The sequence below is a fragment of the Lactuca serriola genome, chromosome 1 (genome assembly GCF_051521515.1).
Source record: "Lactuca serriola cultivar US96UC23 chromosome 1, Lser_US96UC23_V15, whole genome shotgun sequence".
NCBI classification, from domain to species: domain Eukaryota; kingdom Viridiplantae; phylum Streptophyta; class Magnoliopsida; order Asterales; family Asteraceae; genus Lactuca; species Lactuca serriola.
Window position 1 is genome coordinate 7,864,382 of NC_136408.1, and position 20,669 is coordinate 7,885,050.

The 20,669-nt window shown below is 35.3% G+C and overlaps 1 protein-coding gene, 1 non-coding gene and 1 pseudogene across 2 annotated transcripts; 2 read left to right on the forward strand and 1 right to left on the reverse strand.

The window, feature by feature from the left end:
- Nucleotides 1–11,813: 11,813 nt before the first annotated feature.
- Nucleotides 11,814–18,313, reverse strand: LOC145093569 (cellulose synthase A catalytic subunit 2 [UDP-forming]-like). Its single transcript, XM_079031757.1, has 14 exons — nt 17,744–18,313; nt 17,029–17,224; nt 16,727–16,932; nt 16,519–16,627; nt 16,242–16,422; nt 15,855–16,121; nt 15,368–15,713; nt 15,136–15,273; nt 14,731–14,856; nt 14,423–14,635; nt 14,054–14,330; nt 13,779–13,975; nt 13,193–13,543; nt 11,814–12,709 (listed from the first exon to the last, which is right to left on the reverse strand). Exons 1-14 carry the CDS (start codon nt 17,822–17,824, stop codon nt 12,128–12,130), a joined length of 3,270 nt encoding a protein of 1,089 aa, XP_078887883.1. The 5' UTR covers nt 17,825–18,313; the 3' UTR covers nt 11,814–12,127.
- A 1,278-nt stretch (nt 18,314–19,591) lies between these two features.
- Nucleotides 19,592–19,752, forward strand: LOC145080872 (18S ribosomal RNA; annotated as a pseudogene).
- A 264-nt stretch (nt 19,753–20,016) lies between these two features.
- On the forward strand, nt 20,017–20,172 carry LOC145080604 (5.8S ribosomal RNA). The gene has a single exon (XR_013695204.1). It is a non-coding gene; the product is annotated as a 5.8S ribosomal RNA (ribosomal RNA).
- The last annotated feature ends 497 nt before the right edge of the window (nt 20,173–20,669 follow it).

The following is a 20,669-nucleotide window of genomic DNA, read 5'->3' on the forward strand; positions in this document are numbered from 1 at the left end:
TTATCTTAAGTCTGTTAAGAAGAAGAAGGAGTCTCTAATAAGGATTGATTTTGTAACTCGAAGGTTACGATTGAAAGTCCAAATAGATAGCGATTGCAAGATCGAGCACCGCCTGTAGTCAAGAAGTCCAAGAGTTAGATGCTCATTTAAAAGGACATAAGAGTTGCAATTATTACCTAGGATAATAATTTATGGAGTCATTGTATATGCCCTGTTTTGTTGATGATTCCGGGACGTAATCATCCTAAGGGGCAATAATTGTAACGTTCGCATATTCGGGCTAGTCAATTTAGAGACAATGAGTGTCAAATAATACTTTTTGATAGAAGAATATTTAGAATAAATAATCTTAACCAAGTTATATCATAAGTCACAAGGATTCCGTACATATAAAGAATGTTGAAATCCGAGTTATAACGAAGAAGTTATGACCCGTCGAAATTTTACGGCAAAACGAGCACGACACCGGGAATCGTAAAAAGTGAGTTTGAGATAAAATACTTTTTAGCCTTATAAATATAAACTAAATTCTTAGTATATGTTAAACCGAGAGTGTGCATAAAAGGAATGTCCAAATCTGACTTCGTATGAGGAAGTTATGATTTTTCTAAGATTTAGCATAACAATACACAGCAGCCCGAAATTCAAATTTTAGATCGATCGATTTTTAGCCAACACAATCTAAACGAGAATTGAAGATCTCATTAATAAGAGCTCATTGATGAAAAGATAGACGAAAACGGATGTCGGATGACAAAGTTATAAATTTTTAACGGACTTTACCTGTCCAGATCTATTAAAATATAACTTAAAAAATAAATTCAAAATTAGCCGACGGAGTCTAAACGAAAGTTGTATAGTACGTCGTCACCTACGTGGCAATATAAAGAACGTCAAAAACGGAGCTTTTATGCAAAAATTACGGAATTTAGAAGTCGGAATAGGCTGAATGCGAGGGTACATGTGTACACTCTGCGGTCTCGCATGTGTGGCACAAAAGCTTCCACGTCATCCCATCCGAAGATTGACATCTAGCCCTCGTACGCGCAGCATAGCTCCGAGTGTACGCCCAACATACCAAGTATCAGCCCCCTATAAATACCATGCGAGGCTTTTCACAATTCCTCACACCTTAACCCTTCTCTCTCTCTAACTTCTCTCTAAACCTCTCCCAACCCTTAGTACTTCCTAAGTGCTAAGAGGCGAGTCCCGGATCACCAGAAGGCTCTGAGAAGAAGAGCTTTTCAGCTTGGAAGTTTTGCCCCCGCAGATCCCGATTCCTAGCCAAACCTCCTAGTAAGTGAGTTATAATTACCCTACTTTAAGTATAGCTTATGTTTAAGTCAATATTGTTATTATGAACTTATAAACAATATATATATATATATATATATATTATAAAATATAATATACAAAGTGTTATTATAATATCTTTTAACTACTCGCGGTACAGGGAATCAAGTTTGAAGGGCCGCATAGGTTTGTTGGATTTCAGAAGTGCTATAATGTCAAAATGGTCCTGCCCTCCGGTGTTTCATGGATGGCCCTTGTCTGTACATAGTGGTTGAAAAAGTATTGTTTAACACTTATAAAACCAAATCGTTCATAAATAGTCGCGATAAATAGTAGACTAAAATCTAGCGGTAATGATATTAGGTTTCATCGAAGGAACCTAGAATTGTTAGAAACAAGCGTTGCCCGAGTTTGGAATCATCACTTTAACAAGTGAGTGCATAGTTACTTTCATCTTACACATAGATATGAAGTATTTAATATAAATTACGTGCTATGTGTTCATATTATTTGTGTTCCTGGTATTTATGCTAGATGAACGATTTATACATGTTTACGTGATTTAAACTGTATACGTATTTTTATACTTATAAATATATATTAGGTAGCAACGGGTGATGATAAATAGGTGATGGTAGATAGATGATGATAATTAAGTGATGATAGATAGGTGATGTGAGATGAGAGGAGATACCATAACCTTGACCGACGATGTAGCGATGTGGTGATGTGGTCATCTACCATAGTATAGATGGCGACCACGGACTATTCTAGACATTCATGTGGAAACGCCAGTAGGCTCATAACCTGTAGGTGTTGAATTACGAGTTCAGGCGATGTTGTACCTACATATTCATGAGATGATACTCTAACCCATACTTTGAATTACGAGTTCAGGCGATGTTGTAACTACATATTAGTGCGATGATACTCTAACCCCTAATATGAATTATGAGTTCAGGCGATGTTGTAACTACGTACTCATGCGATGATACTCTAACCCTTACTTTGAATTACAAGTTCAAGTGATGTTGTAACTACGTATTCATGCGATGATACTCTAACCCCTACTGTGAAATATGAGTTCAGGTGATGTTGTAACTACGTATTCATGTGATGACAATCTTGTTGGAATAGTGTCTAAGACTACAACTATATTAGCCAAGTGTTTGACCCGGTTGTGCATGGTCCTTTTGGGTTGCCTTCACCATAGCAACATGATAGGATGATTTATTAAGAGAGAGTAAATATTATTAATATATTATGAGAATAATATAATGAATAATATATTTGTTATTTGATTAATATAAGTCATAGAATTAATTAGAATTAATTTGGTGACTTAAAGAGATTAATTAAATAAAGGGGTATAAACTGTCAATTGTTTGATAGTTAAGCTTTAGACTGTAAATCCATTGGGATATGCTTTGGACGAATTCTAAGAGTGTTAGGATAGCCAAAATCGTCCAAAGGCTTATCTATGGAATGGATTTGGATAGCCTTAAGAGAAGATTATCCAATTAGGGTTTAGGTTGTAACCCTTAAGGAGTCTACAAGTATAAATAGACCCCATGGCATAGGGAATTCGATACATCTCATAAAGTAAGAGAACCCTGGCCGAATTCCTCCCCTCTCCTCTCTCCTAAATCATTCTTCTTGCTATTGGTGTTTGTAAGCCATTAGAGGAGTGACATTTGTGACTCTAGAAGCTCCAAGACCTCAAGATCAACAAGGAACTCAAAGGTATGATTCTAGATCTGTTTCAATGTTGTTATTTAACCTAATTAGTCATTAGAAGACTTGGATTCAAAGCATGTTTATTAGAAAGCCTAGATCCAAGCATTAGGGTTTTGCATGCGCACATAGGAAAGTTCTTATGGTCAAAACCCATCAAATCTAACCCCTACTTTGAATTACGAGTTCAGGCGATGTAACTACGTATTCATGTGATGATACCCTAACCCTTACTGGGCATGTATTGAGGGAGTAATCCCCGAATCAGTATTGTCTATGCGATGTAGGCGATGATCCCTAGGAAAAGTCCATAGGAACAAACTTTTGGATTAGCGTCTAAGCCCGTAACCATATTTGTCAAGTACTTGACCCGATTGTGCTTGGTCATTTTGGGTTGCCTTCACCAGAGCAACTTGACTGGAGAAATAATAGAGAAAGAGGTTATTATGATTTATTAATATGTTATAAGAATAATATATTAAAGGAGAAATCATATTTGTTTAATTAATATTGGTCAATAATTAATCAGGAATTAATTTTGTGATCAAGTGTAATTAATTAAACTAGAGGGGCTGAATTATAATTACGTGATAGTTGCAAAATAGGGCAATGGTTATCCTTGTTAAAGGATGGACGAATTCAAGGATCAGGATATCCTTGAAATCGTCCAAGGCCCAAGAGATAAGGGTTTTTCAAGGCTTATCTTGTGGTTGCTTGGTGGGCAAGTAACTGGATAAGGATAAGGACTGAAACCCTAATCCCAACCCTATATAAAGACCTCGTGGCTAATGAAATTCATCCATGCTTCCTAAAGGGTTCTTAGGGCCGATTTCTACCTCCTTCTTCTCTCTCTATTACCTCTCCATTTGCTCTTGGTGTTTGTGAGCCATTAGAGGCACTACACTTGTGGTGCTTGCTTTCAAGACTTAGGGTTTGAAGATTTAAGTTGTTATTGCAATATAACAACAAGAGGTATGTAATCTAACCTTCTTGGTGAATTTCGAAAATAGTAAGCCATATTAGGGTTTTATTATGTGTTCATAATGTTGTGTATCTAATAGTGAAAACATAGATCCAATTCTAGGGTTGCATGTACACATAGGATTGTTTGTATAAAAAAACCCAACAGTGGTATCAGAGCCATTGGTTAACTTGTTTTCAATTAGTATTATTCAATTGTATGAACTTGACATATTAGGGTTTATAGCCAATAAACCCTAGGAGGCTAGGATTTTCGAGATTAGGGTTTCCAAACCCTAATTTGCAAAAGCTTGAAAAAGATTTTCAAATCCTTTCCTTAAACCTTTAGATTTCGAAATCTAGGGTTTGTCATAACCCCTTGATTTTCGAAATTGGCCTCCTCCCCAAGATAAGATCCTAAATTTTAGGGATTTGGATTATCCCATATCTTGTAAATATCCTTTAACAGTTTAATATGGTAATTAAGGATTTTGGAATATCCCATCCCTTATTTTCGAAATCTATGAAGATTTTTAAAGGATTGGGATATCTTAAATGTATAAATGGTAATTATCCTCATGATTTAGATGATCCCTTATGATTTGATAATTAAAATTAATAGTCTAATTCAAGATAATTATTAAATCAAGAGTTTTAATATTTAAAATTTTTAATTTAAATGTCATAAATTCGAAAAAAAAATTAAATGAGATTAAAACTTAATTGTTTTGAAAAGTTTCAAGACCTGCCCTCAAGTTTTTGAATTTAAATTGTTGATTAAAAGTTTAATTTTGAAAGTCTAAATTTTAAAACCCTAATTTTGAAAATTTCAAATTAAACCCTTATGGTTTTATTAAATTAATTAAGTGTATAATTAAAAGAGAGTTAATAAATCCATAATGATATTGGTTAATTAAAAGTGTAATTTAAACCACCTAGTATTTTAAAAGTGTAAGATACACCCTTATACTATGTATAACATTAAAAGTTTAATAGTATATATGTATAACTAAAATGCTAGTCTTACCGTTACTAGGCCTCATTCAGGAAGCCGATCTATAAGGGGTGTATAAGGTTATGGCCTATAAAATGGCCGTTTAATGGATATCCACTCTTACCCACCACTTCCTTGATTGGTGGAGGGTCGTTAGTCGAACGGGTAGGATAGGGCAATCATCTCTTCATTAATAAGTATAATGAATCTATGTAAAGTAACTAAACGCTTTTACAAATTCCCAATTCTAGTTACTTTAGAAAAAAGTGAAATTGATGCAATCCCATGAAACTACACTTTGCACCCTTGCTAAGAAGTTGGTGGAGCGTATGTGGTTAACCGGCAGACTAATTGGTTCTAAGCAAAGGTGGCAAAGGGTGACTCAATGTTTATCGCAGTTCGATGGAGCGTGTGTGGTTTACCGACACATCGAATAGGTGACTGTAACAATGAGGGCACCATGTAGATTTGCATGGTTATTCACACCCACTTTGTGATCCTCGGCATCCCAGTCACAAACAAGAGGGGCATATCGAGATTTAAACATTCCATTGAATAGTTCAATGAATCTCAAAAGAAATCTAGGAATTCTTAATACATTTAAAACTTAAGCCTTTATGTTTTTCATGGTGAAGAATTAGTGAATCGTCATTCACTTACCTCCAAATTATTTGCATGTTGGATTACGGCATCCCTCTTCTAATGTGTAAATAATGTTGTTGGATCCTAGCCTTAATGTCTCATTTGGGTGTTTCATTAAGGATTCATATCAACTAACTTGAAATTTCTCCCATTTTGTAGATGTCTGACTCTAACCGTGGTCTTCCCGAATCCCAAGGAAAAGGTGTTCTTGTTGAAAGTGAAAGCTTGTTCTAAAATGAAGGATCAATGTGGACTAGCTTGATCTCACTCCCTCCTCCTCCTCCCGTTGTTCTCCCCGACCCACAAGATCGAAGATTTGAAAGGTTCAAGATCACCGAGACCCTATTGGAAATGCAACATGAAGATGGTAAACCCGTGTGTGCTCACGTCCTAGGGATGAAATCACACATTGATAGGTTGATTATGTTGGGTGCGTCTTTCCCCAATAAGGTGGTTGTGGACTGGGTTCTTCAGTCACTCCCTGAATCATATGATAAGTTCATAAGAGAGTATTATATGATGGACATTGACGCGACCCTCATTGACTTAACTTACATGCTTATTGCTGCTGAATCAGAAATGATTTGGCGAAGTAATGGGGCATATTTGTCTAGCGAATCAACCAACCATGCTTCCGTGGACGTTCTAGGAGAAGCCACATGTTTCTGCTGCCAAGGGAAAGGGAAATGGATACGAAGCTGCCCAAAGGAACTGAAGAGTCTAAGAGATGGAAGAGTCAAGAAGTGTGGCTCTGCTTGAGGTACAAAATCCACTATCTAACTCCATTAAATTCCTATTCTTTATACATAATGTGATAAGATTACATTTGCATGTTTTGTATGATCAAAGAAAAGAAAGGAAGGTTGATGGAACAGCAAGATGAGTCTGATCACGAAGAAATGGATTATGATCGCATGGATTCGAAGATCAGATTTTGAGCTTAGGAAGTTATGATAGATTTGTTAGGAGTATTTGAATACATAGTTTTTCATTTGAATTTTGCGTTGTAAGGACATGTTTTCTGCTGCTTTGATGAATAAAATAAATTTTGGTTTTATATTATCCTTACAATAGCATATACGAAAAAAAATTGATGTTTGTGTACTTCTAATATTAGCAAAATGGATTTGATTCTTAATTAGGTTACTTGTGGAAGTGTCAAAAATTTGCCAAATAGGGAGAGTTTCTCATCGCCCAAGTTTCAAGTGGATAGGAACTTGGAATCGTGCAACATGTATTGCATGATGAATGAAAACTATCACATTTAGGAAATTTAGACTAGTCTTTGACAAAGCGTCAAGTGAAGGACTATGAGATCAAGTACACAAAGTTGTGTGTTGATCAATTCCACCACAAGAGTGATAAAGATATTCGTCATAATTTACTAAAGTTTAGAGAATATGGTTATACTTATAAGATTGAGTATAATTTTGGATTGGTTAAAAGAGTTTCAATCAATAGCAGAATGAATAAGAAGAATCAAGTAGGCAGAAAGATAAAAAGTTTGTTTGTTCTAAGAAAAAGGGAGAATACCTTTTATTATGTTTTATGATATGAATTAATGATTAAGAACCGTATCTCAATTGATCCTCTAAGTGATTCTTAGTACAATTTGTATGTCTAAGAAGAGGAGACGAGAATTATGGAAATGGTTAAATCAAGAAGTCAATCATACTTCGTTCCCATTTCAAGTCTTAGAGTTATACTCCAAGATTGTGAATTAAGTGATAAGTCTTAAGAAGGTTTATAACTTTCGTCAAATGTGAAATTTGAAAAAGGGCTTTTCTTGTTCTTACACATTTAAAATTGGTAAATTGTGATGTCTTGGATAAGATAAAGACCAACTAGGACCAATTATGTGAAGAGTTTTGTCTTGATAAAAGTTGCACTAACTCTTGAATATTTGTTTGTCAAGAAATGTTTCTTAACAAGAGAATCTTATATGTCAAGGAGTCAGTGGGAGTCTTAATGGTCTTGAAAGGTTTCAAGAACAAATCAAGAATAACCTCATCAATCATCACTAGCACACGACTTGAGGTTTACAACCTATCGTGTTGACACTATTATGTTTTCTGTGCCATTCCAATTGAGTTTTCTGTATATGTAAGTTATACGAGTTCTCAATGGATTGTATAGGGGCAAGACACCTTGTTCAATGGAAAGTACATTGAAATGAAGGGGTGGGCTGTTCAATAACTTGGAAGTAATGGTGGAACCCTTGATGGCAAGAAATTAAGATGACCAAGTTCTATCCATAAGAAGTTTGAATTTGTCACTAACATTATCTTGTGATTATGGTTATGACGAATTCACATGGATGGGAATGTATACACCACAAAATCTAAGTGTCATAAGGTTTCTCTCATTCATGAAAATGATTGTGAGGAAACGCTTTCACTAGGAGAGATTTTGAAGATAGCATTATATGATTGGGTTTCTCAAATTCAACTATGATTACGGCATACCTCTTCATAGTTCGAATTGTGAGAAATGGCAAATGGGTCTGAACATTTTAGACTTGTTGATATGAGTCCTAGAATCGTTTAGACATATACATATGAGTTGTCCAAGGAAAAGTGTATGAGTTTGAGAAGCTTAGATAAAGTCTTATCAAAGCATCAAGTATTAGAAATATGAACTTAATAAATTGTTTTCTAGAAGTTCAGCTGATTTCTGAATACATGTCGAAGCTAGTGGGAGCATAAGTGTTATGCTGGTAAAGAAATAATCATCATGTAAGTGGGAGCATGATTATTATGGTAAGTATTGCAAGTTAGCAATATTAATTATAGAAAACAAGAGCTGTACTTTGCAAAGTTGTAAGAGTTGAAAAGTTGTTTTTCTATAATTAAGGGAGAGAATATTGTACTCCGTTTCATAATCTAAAGCTTAGATTGAGAAATTTTAATAAATTCAGTCAAAGGATACATAGTGAGTTCTTAAATTTCAATTATGATTATGGCGTCCCTTTTCATAGATTGAATTGTAAGAATGTGACACATAAAATATTATGGCAGAAGATTGATAGAGTATCGTATCTTTATGTAAGACATTATGCATCGTGTCCCATACGCTTCGGGTATAGGACCGATTGCAAATGCTATAATATTTGACCATTCTAAATTTTTCCAAATGTCTAACGCATTAAGAGGGAAAAAGGACAAGAATCGGTTTTGACTAAGATAATTAAACAACTGTCAAAGGACAATCCAAAGTTCGCTGAGGATTGGTTGCATGTGAGTAGTTGGAAGTATGGCATTGAATGGACCATATCGACATTATTTTGAATAGATAAGATTCTATCAAGAATGAGTTGTCATATGGTAAATATGGAAATGTTTCCATAATTGGGAGTTGGAAATTATAAATTTATGTCTAGATTAGAAAATTTTATGCAAAAGGATGTTCAAGGAATGTACTTTGAGTGAGAGACATCACATCTATAGAATTATTCTGTAACTATTTTGATAGAGTACCTTGTGATTTCGATGGCTGAGTCTTTGTATTTTTGTGTCATAACTTCACAAGAGGATTATTGCATAAAATATTAGAATTTGACATATTCTATAAGTGGAAAGAATTTGATGTTCTTGTACTTATGATAAGAACTGGGAATTGTGAAATGAGTATGATTGAAAAATGTGTTCATTTGATCTATTTCAAAAAGTATAGACCATAGGAAACCAAGGTGTGCATGCTTGGAGCATGGGACAATTGTGGTTATAATTCGAGTTATAAAGTTAATTATTTGAAACGTTAAACAATGGATAATGAGTAATCAATATGGTGATTAAATAAAGGTGTTTTATTTATACTCAAGGGTTTGAGACTATATAGGATTAGTATTACTTTTGTGTTTCACTTTGCATGTTTTGACTCCCAGAATAATTGAGTTTATTAAGAATAATCGAATTATTCAAATGGACCACAGTCGGTCATGCGTTGGAAGTAAGTATGAATGAAGACTGTCATGAATTGGTTGTAGATTGTCTAAAGCGTATTAGACATAGCAAAGGTTTGCTGCAACGTTCATGAGTGCTTATGAATATGATTTTGAGCATTGGGTTAAACCCGGGCTCACCTAGATTGCTTCATGGATTTTATCACGAGCGATTGGTGAGACGATAATATCTTGTATTCTTGAAACCGAGATGTGTAAGTTGTATCTTGCGAATCGGTTGCACATTGATAATATGTAAACGCACCAGTAACTTGGTGTTATAAAACTTATTGTTGTGTGTGATTTGGTGAGTGAGTGCAAGCAAGCATTGAGTCGAAGTTTATTCGTTCCTTTTACCCAAAGTGGGATAAAACCGATATATGTGGGCCCCTCGATGATTTAGTGATGACAAACGTAAATGCTCGGCCGGGCTAGGGCTAATTTGATTTGTTCAATTAGTCAGTCGTCGTAAATCGAAAATCGGGAAACAACACATAGATTGAGAGAATGATTTCAATCCATACTCACGTCTATACGATATCTAGAATGGAAGAATATATGATCCCTTATCTGAAGGACAGGTTACTGATAAGATCAGAGTTCGACAGCGTCTTTGAGAGCTACGATTGCTAATTGGGTAGTACTTACTATTATAGTTACTAGACTTATCCAAGTGGGAGACTGTTGGATTAGTGTCTAAGCCCGTAACCATATTTGTCAAGTACTTGACTCGATTGTGCTTGGTCCTTTTGGGTTGCCTTCACCAGAGCAACTTGACTGGAGAAATAATAGAGAAAGAGGTTATTATGATTTATTAATATGTTATAAGAATAATATATTAAAGGAGAAATCATATTTGTTTAATTAATATTGGTCAATAATTAATCAGGAATTAATTTTGTGATCAAGTGTAATTAATTAAACTAGAGGGGCTGAATTATAATTACGTGATAGTTGCAAAATAGGGCAATGGTTATCCTTGTTAAAGGATGGACGAATTCAAGGATAAGGATATCCTTGAAATCGTCCAAGGCCCAAGAGATAAGGGTTTTTCAAGGCTTATCTTGTGGTTGCTTGGTGGGCAAGTAACTGGATAAGGATAAGGACTGAAACCCTAATCCCAACCCTATATAAAGACCTCGTGGCTAATGAAATTCATCCATGCTTCCTAAAGGGTTCTTAGGGCCGATTTCTACCTCCTTCTTCTCTCTCTATTACCTCTCCATTTGCTCTTGGTGTTTGTGAGCCATTAGAGGCACTACACTTGTGGTGCTTGCTTTCAAGACTTAGGGTTTGAAGATTTAAGTTGTTATTACAATATAACAACAAGAGGTATGTAATCTAACCTTCTTGGTGAATTTCGAAAATAGTAAGCCATATTAGGGTTTTATTATGTGTTCATAATGTTGTGTATCTAATAGTGAAAACATAGATTCAATTCTAGGGTTGCATGTACACATAGGATTGTTTGTATAAAAAAACCCAACAGTAGTATCAGAGTCATTGGTTAACTTGTTTTCAATTAGTATTATTCAATTGTATGAACTTGAAACCGCGGTCAGGGAGCGGTGTTCCTCCTTGAAACCGTGGTTAAGGTAAGGTAAAACCGCACTCACTCTCTTGAGCTAAAATTTTGAAATTGGTCGAAAAAAGTTGAGTACAAATTAGGAAGTGGCCATAAATCAATGTCGGAGACTATTACTATTCTTTAACACGATTTCACACTATGAGTCAACTAATAATTAATTATAAACATCAGTTACAACAAAACAAAAGAAATATTAAAAACTAATGTAATATTCATAAAAACATACTGGAAATTATGAATGCTTATCACGACTATGACCAAGGTAGAACACACACCAGTTAAGTCATTGACAAAAGACAATAGAGATAAATAATATATAGATATTTCGGTTCAACCTTATAGTAAATTACTGAGATATCCCAATAAAATACAACATATGATAAGTCTAGCAAATCAACATAATAACTGTTTTTATGCTCCTTCAAAATAGCCAACATAGCAAATGTCTTTCTGATTTTACCAAAAAAAAAAAAAAAAAAAAAAAAAAAAAAAAAAAAAAAAAAAAAAACCACCTACAGAAGATGAAAGTTTGAAACGTATACGAATAAACTAAAGCAAAAAACATAATAAAATAGATTAGCATACAACAAATAATAAACACTTAACATGTAAATACAAATTATGGTTCAAAATATTATGTTGTTAAATATCGAGAGAAGACATACAAAACATGTAACAAATATCATTTCACCTGTCCGGAAAATGAACACCAAATTATATAATAATGTCTAATATTTTATGTCCTCATGGGATTTACATGACAGATAAATATCCTGAATTCCATCCCTTCATCCTACAATAATCCCCAAACCTAAAAGAATAAATCAAAATGAGAATCCCAAAAAAGTCAAAATATGACTTGTCAAAGTCAACTCAATATTCTAGCCACAACTCCCTGCCTTTTGTTATCTACAAACACTAATCAACCTCTTTCTTTCAATCTACACTACTCGACGATACTCATACCTTATCGTTCTTAGTCACAGTCCAGCCCACAAGGTTCCAAACTGATCCCACCTTTACCAACAAACGGGTTGACCCGCACCCACAACAAAGTCAAAATCGAAGCTAAAAGGATTGACCAAACAACAATTATAGTCGGAACACCACTTTGTTTTCCCATCATACCCTTGAGGAAAGGGTAAAGATGTAAAATCACCCATATCGAAAAGAACAGTTTCCCGAAAAGCGGACCCCACGACTCGTATCCGTTAGTAATCGCGCCCGAGACCCCAACAATCACACCGATTATATTGAAGGTCAATAAAGTCAACGGTGGGATCAAGAGACTTGTCCATTTAAAAAGATAGAGCTCTGAAAATTCCCCATCATCACCTCCTTTGGAAGTGACTGTAAAATTTGTATTGACACCAGCCAAGACTTTAAGTAGACCTTGAAAAAGAGCAAATAAGTGGGAGGACACACCACCGATCACCCAAAATTGCTCATTTCTCCAAAAATCGTCTATGCCCACACGACCCCATTGGATTTCTAAGACACTTGTTACAGCAATTGATAAAAACATGAGCATGAAGAGAATGCTCGCGTAATTGCTTATCTGCAAGAAGAAGATATGATACAATATTATAAACATGTTGCAAGAGACAGACTTGGGATGTGCTTCTACTGCTAAAAGTTGGGCAAATTTTGAGCATTTAAGAAATTAATAGCAAACACCAGGATATATAAGTAATTTAGTCTACTCTTTGATAACCAGTTTTGATGCAGCCAGTTTAAACTGGTTACTTAGCCCTTAAATAATCAGACATACACAAAATTAGGTTACCCAAACCCTAGAAAATGGTTTTCATAAGTGCTAAATGAAAGAAATATTTATTTATTATAGATGATTTTCGTAAGTGAACTTTCGAAAATCCACCAAATTATAATGCTATAATTATCAATCGTAAATTACTTTGTCTTTGGATGACAACGCTAAAATCGGGTAGATTTTTCAAAATACAATGATGTCGTAAGGAGAAATGAAGGTAGGATGCTATAAATAATTAACAAATCTAAAAGTATATTGCTATTTTCTTACCTCGGGAATGATAAATTTCCCGGTGAGGAGACACACTGCTGGAAGTGTGCAATAAGCAACCAATGGAACGGAGGTCAAGGGATAGACAACAGAGTTTATGTAAGAAAACCTTTCCAAAGGCTTCAAACCGCACCCGTAACCATACCATATCGGACAATGCTTACTCAACAAGATTTCAACCGACCCCAGGGCCCACCTAAGAACTTGATGAAGACGATCCGAAAGATTAATCGGAGCCGAACCCTTAAATGCGGGCCTCTTCGGGATACAATACACCGACCGCCACCCGTGACAATGCATCTTGAATCCCGTCAGGATATCCTCGGTAACCGAACCGTATATCCATCCCACCTGTTTTGTCGTTTGCATTTTAACTTCATAGCTTAATGAAAAATCCCAAAATACAAAATATAAAATCAATATGTATACGGCACAACAATGTGCCTCATACATAATTCTATGTATCAGGCACAAATTTCGTACCTGATACATAACAATGTGCCCGATGCATATAATATGCATCGGGCACAACAATATGCCTGATGCATATTTGTATGCATATAAATTTTATTTTTATTTCACACACCTCTTTTCCCCATTCGGTTTTATCTTCATAACCACAACTAATGACATGAATGGCTTCTTTCAAGAGTGATGCCGAGCTCGCTAAAGAAGGAACACCGCCTTCTTCCAAAAGTGTTGAAGCGATAAACACCGGAGATTGTCCGAATTTCTTTTCAAGCTTTATCTGAGGCGCGAGTGAAGATATTTCACCACTAGTTCCTACAAAAAAAAAAAGTTCCTTTCAAGAACACAACTAAAAGAATCAAACTTCAAAATACCTTGAAACCGGTCATTTACCTTCAATCCCTTCTTCGATATTCTCCAATGCGTGTATCTGCTTTGAAGCTTCCCTCATCTTCTTCATCTTTCTTGTTTTCTTCTTTGCATTTCCCTTGCTTTTCTTCTTTCTTGATTTGAAACAACAGCAACACCATTCAGGCAAGCAGTTGCAGGTTTTTCCGGGAGGTTTCTTCTTGGCCGGAGCATCATGTCCATACAACGCCTGTCTCCTGAAAACACATCCGGTCCCAACATATATCGGCCCTTGGATTCCATCAAGTCCTTTCATATTAATCTGTTCTAACAATAATAAAGTATTAGAAACCAAAACTAGGCTATCTTAAAAGAATATTTTTGAGGTATCCCGAGTAACAAAATGTGACATACATCAAAAAACACAACATTGCGATTTGAGTATCTATCATGCTGATCGATCCCGTCAAATCTTTGAGGAAACTGTACATAACAAATCTTCTTCCCATTTATGGGATCCATCATGAAGCACATTGATTCTCTGAGCGCTTTGCTGTTGTTGATGTAGTGGTCACAATCAACATTCAGCATATAAGGTGCATTTGTGATCACAGCCGACACTCGGATCTACATAAAAGAAAGAACAATAGGTTAATTAATAGCAACAACTAATGATATTGAAAAAATATAATCCATATGGTAATAAAGATAAAAGTTCATACCAAAGCATTCATGGCACCAGCTTTTTTGTGGTGGTCAAATCCTGGTCTTTTCTCTCGAGAAACATAAACAAGACGTGGTAGTTCGTTTCCTTCAACATCCAAGACACCATTATTTCCTAGGAAAACCTGTTGAATACACTTGAAGGTCAAATGGAAGAAATAACAATGTACTTTCGTTGATTTGTTTACATTAGCATTCTACATTCGGTTTTTTTTTCATACTACTGCATTTTACTTCGAGTAATATCCCGAGTTATAATGTTATTGTCATCCAAATGCATAGCAATTCTGAAATATTATAGTTCAATAGTTGGGTAGATTTTTCAAAATACAATGTCATAATAAGACAAGAACTGAAAGTAGAATGTTGTGATAGAAAGAAATGAAAGTATGATGCTATAATACCTGGATCATTCCGGGATGATCCCTAACGTTGTTTCCTGGCCATGGACTCCCATCTTGCATTGTCCATCCTTCTTCTGGAACCTTCTCAGCCATGGCCACAAGCCCATTTATCCTTATCTTAAACTCCTCATAGTCCCTCTGTATTTCAAATGATTGGATAATATGATTGTATCAGATATCAAATCAAAAAATATGACCAAGCTTAACAAAAAAAAGAAAGTCATTTTCCAACCTTCATGGCACGGCGTTCTCGGACAAAAGCAGGATGTACTTTATCTTTAAGATAATCAACTTTTTCAGCAAAATACCACTCGGGAGCTCGTGGCTCTATGTTAAACTTCTTGCAAAACGGAACCCACTTCCTTGCAAACTCGGATGTTTCTGATAGTGCTTCGAATGTAAGCATGGCGGCACCATCATCGGATACATAACAAGCCACCTTGTCCACCGGATAATCCACCGCAAGAATCGATAACACCGTGTTTGCGGTAATGAGTGGTGGTTCTTTTAACGGGTCAACCGTACTCACATAAACATCTATAGGAGCAAGCTCAGAAGCCTTCCCATCTTTCTCATACCTTTATACAAAGTAACCATCTTTTAACACAATTGTAAGCACTCAAGGACATGACATGATAGAACAAGTCGTACTGTGCACTGGGACTGGAACTCGAACCGGTGTTAATGTGATAAAAGGGAAGAAAGAGGGTTGCGTATACCTTAATGACAATCGGTCCAAGTATGTTTCACGTTCAATAGGAAACCATTTTGGGAATTGATCCAAGATCCATGAAACAGCAAACCATATCTCACAAATAATCGATGTGAGCCACAAACCGTATGCATCACGAACAGGGTGAAGGATTCTATAATGAAAGAAGAGACCAAGAATTGCCACTCGCATCAAAATCACCATTCTATATGGATTTATCTTGCTTGAAGAAACCGGTAGCTTTCTTGATAGTGGTTGCCTCCCCTCATCCATCCTATATAAAACCAAAAAAGTTTATAAATTTCTATTAGTTGCCTTTCTGACTTTCTCTATTATGTCAAAATCAAACATCCATACATAGCTTTAAATATAAACAAAAATAAAAACTATTTACTTGGGTAAATCGCAATCATCCATATCTCCATCAAGCTCACATCCACTATTCACATTGTGCTTAACCATCTCAAGTTTATCAGACTGTCTTCTCCTCCATGCTTCCATTCTATCCTTCCATGCAACCGTTCCATATCCATAAACTGCTATATCTCTCTTAGGATCCATTGGTCTAGGTGGCACTACAACAAAAACACCAATAACCACACTAACATTAAACCTAACCACACACAACTACACCATAAATCAACACACACATAAGAAATTTGAGAACTTACAAGAGACTACCGAACCAGTATCGGAAAACTGCATAGGATGAATTCGCTTTGAACGACTCATGATTGGTGGGATAATTATAGCTTTTTTCTCAGGTGAAACTTCATCATCCTTTAGTTTTTGAAAGTTCAAATTATTAGTAAGTTCATAAATCTTCAATTTTTTACCTTAAAGCAAATGTACATAGAGTGTAATTAATTGTGTTATTACCTCTTGACTGTATGTAAGAAGCGGGATATCTGGGTTTAGCGTGGCTTCATCCATCTCTGATGGAGTGGCAAAACCGTAAATATTGGCTGATTCAGGGTTGGTATTAAGGCGTGATGAAAGCACAGCCTCACAGTTCCTAACATCAAATTCATTATCCAGATCATCAAATTCATCTTCTTCTTCATCACCTTCCACTCTTGGACTCCCTGATATTAAACTTTTCAACTCATTCCTTTTCTTTTCACTAAAAAGACATGCATGAAACTAGCAAGAATTGGAAAGAAGTAGAGCATTATTGATACCTTTTATTCGTTTGTATCTGGTTTTGCATTGAGGGCAAGCTTGATTGCCTTCTCTTCTTTCGTATTCATAGCAAGGTCTGCAAACAGGAAATGCACATTCATTGCAAGCCACAAATGGTTCCTCATCCACACTTATTTCAATCTCGTCTCCACAAATCTTGCAGATCTGCCCACTTAATTCTTTTACAGAGGTCACCTGTTGAAGCAAAAGTACTTTCAAAACAAGAATCCAAAGACCCAATTGCCCAAAATAGGAATCTTCATCAAATCTTGTTTAAAAAAGGAGAAATTAAGAACATCAAAAGTTTGCAGCTTAAAAGCAATTAGGATCTTCATGAAGCCAGATAATTGAAAAGGATACAATAAAATCATGAATGAGTTAAAGAAATTAAAATTAGACAAAATACAAAATTTGGTTCACGAAGAAGAGTGATGTTTAGCATGTGTGAATTAATGTCTTACAGCTAGAAATACAGATAAATTCCGTGACTCAAAACAAAATTCGAGATGCATTCACTTTAACTTCTCCCAAAAAGCAAATGTTCTAAACAGCATTAAACCAGCGACAAAAGTAATGAGAAGATAAGACTTAGCGGATTTCAAACTAAAATATTAACACCAAGAACACACATTGCACTAAAAGTGGAAAAATCTGCCTCAAATCAGTCTAATTCGTATAAAAAAAAATGTTGCAGCATTTTAGAGCTCAACTTACTCTTCCAACTTCATCCGCATTGATGAAGACAAACTCATTCCTCTTGTGCGACCCGGCTACCAGTCTTCCTTTGGTAGCCATAAATTGAAGAGTTTCTTCACAAAGTACAGAGCGTTTTTTTCACTTTACTCGCTTTCTTCAAATACCCTTTTCATAAACCCCTAAGGCCTAAACCCGCGTCGAAAAAATACCGAAAACGTAATGTAAACAGCGACATATGTGTAATTTTTTATCTATATAATTTAGAACAAACCCCAATTTAATATTATTATAAGTTTTGTGGGATTATTATAATCAAAGAAAGATATGGGTACAAGGAGAGATCGACAACGAAAAGGTTAATGGAACTTTTAGAGAGAAAATGGAAGTCGAATGCGTAGGAAGAGATGCAGATTGGTTTGATGGATGGGTTTTTTTTTGATGCTATGAGTTGTAATCTACGGAAGTGGGGCCCGGATCTGGTGGTGGAAAGCGGGCCCCACCGTTTGGTACGGTGGTTCTTGGAGGTGTGAGAGGGGCAAAAGGGTAAAATCAAAACTGTATCTTTAGATTGAAAGAGGAGATGATGTTGGTGAATCTTGATTCTTGAATATGATGACGGTGGTGGGGGTGATGGTGGTGGGGTTTCAGCATTAAAGTCACATTCACTCTCCACCTGTTTAACAGTATATTGGGTTGGTAGATGGTCACGTGCAGTCAACGTGTTTGTTGTTCTCGACTAAATGTCATGGGTTGTTGTTGTTGTTGTGTTTGTGTAAGAGTACATTACTTTAGGCTTTTGGCCTTTTGCTTGTATCATTCCAAATAAATAAACAAAGTTAAAATAAAAGTTTTAATCAAAATTCTCTTCTTTTATAATTATATCTCCTATAATAAATGAAGGTTTTTTTTGCCACATGTCCTCTTCTCTTTCATTTGGACACATGTCATTTTCTATTTTTCACTTGTCATTTTATTGTATTTTTTATTTTATTAAATTAAAATTCCACATTTAATGTGTAAGGTAGTATATATGTAAAGTATTTATTAGAAAGGATTTATATATTTAATATATTCAATACATTAAAGTCTTATTAATTATAATAATTTAAATTTTTTCTCATTTTTCTTATAAATTCAAACTTTTGAAATTGTTAAAATTTTATATTTATTTTTTTTAATTAAACTCATGTAATACATGGGTCTCACACCTAGTATACTAACAAACTAGAGGAGCCAAAATATCGATATCAAACTAAATTGGAAGAACCAAAAATATTAATGATATTAAAAACTATGTTATATCCGTCTCTCGATTAAATATGTTGTTTTTAATAAATCGAATATTTACTAGTGAGAACGATATAAAATTATGATGATTCACAAGAGTTTTAACATATAATAAAAAATAATGCTGATAAAATCATATCAATTAAAATTGTATAAAAATAATAAAGACTCTATATTTTGATTTTGATTTTTTTAATTTAGACCTTTTTCAAAATAATAATAATAATAATAATAATAATAATAATAATAATAATAATAATAATAATAACTTTACTTATTCATTGTTATTTTGCACATGAAACTCGTTATCAACTGGTAAATTAAGTTTATTATATAAAAAATTTTATATTTTGTATTTTTTTTTTAGGCCTAAACTGTTTTATCAGAATAAATTTAACTTTAACTTATTCTTTGTAATTTTATAATAGAGTCTAGTATCCATCTAATTCATGTGCGTCCTAAACACCAATCACTTAAAAATAATTAATTATAAATCTCTAGTCACGTTTATGCTCCTTCTTTTTTTTGTATATCATATTGGATTCCCTAAAATGACTTCTTCTTCAAGCCCTTTGTACACACCGCCCGTCACTCCTACCGATTGAATGGTCCGGTGAAGTGTTAGGATCGCGGCGACGTGGGCGGTTCGCCGCCGGCGACGTCGCGAGAATTCCACTGAACCTTATCATTTAGAGGAAGGAGAAGTCGTAACAAGGTTTCCGTAGGTGAACCTGCGGAAGGATCATTGTCGAACCCTGCAAGGCAGAACGACCCGTGAACATGTAACCACAACGGGGTGACCGTGATAAGGGCCTCGGTCCTTATCCCCTAACCCTTCCCGACGTGAGTTCGTGGTGTCTTTTTTGGGGCATCATGGATTCCGTTGGACCATAACAAAACCCCGGCACGGTATGTGCCAAGGAAAACAAAAATGAGAAGGACACTACCTGTTTCGCCCCGTTTGCGGTGTGCGTACAGGTCGTGGCCTCCTTGGAATCACAAACGACTCTCGGCAACGGATATCTCGGCTCACGCATCGATGAAGAACGTAGCAAAATGCGATACTTGGTGTGAATTGCAGAATCCCGTGAACCATCGAGTTTTTGAACGCAAGTTGCGCCCGAAGCCATCCGGCTGAGGGCACGCCTGCCTGGGCGTCACGCATCGCGTCGCTCCCCACCATACCTCCCCAACGGGTTGGCATCAAATACATAAACTTAATAATGAATGTTTGAAATGGATTTAATATGTGAGGATGAAGCTCATATATTTACCTCATATCTCGTTGTTATTTTCACAAGATTGAGTATGTTTTCAAAGGATGTCCCAAGACTATTTTCACAAAGTCTAATAGTATCTTTATTTTAATAGAATGTTGGGACAAGTTTGCAATAAGTTGTTATTTTTAACATTTAAGACCTTTTTGTTTAAAGTATTTATCAACGTTTTACAAGGAGTACTAAATTTATTCAAACATTGTATGGATGGATGATCGCATGCATTAGTTATTTTTTATCTTTATAACCTCCAACATGAAATTACATTTTTTTTTCAGGCATTGTATGAATGGAGGATCTCAGACATTAGCTTAACGTGAACCATGGTGAGATCTTTATTAATGATTGGAATGTCTACTCGTGGATCAAAACATATTCTC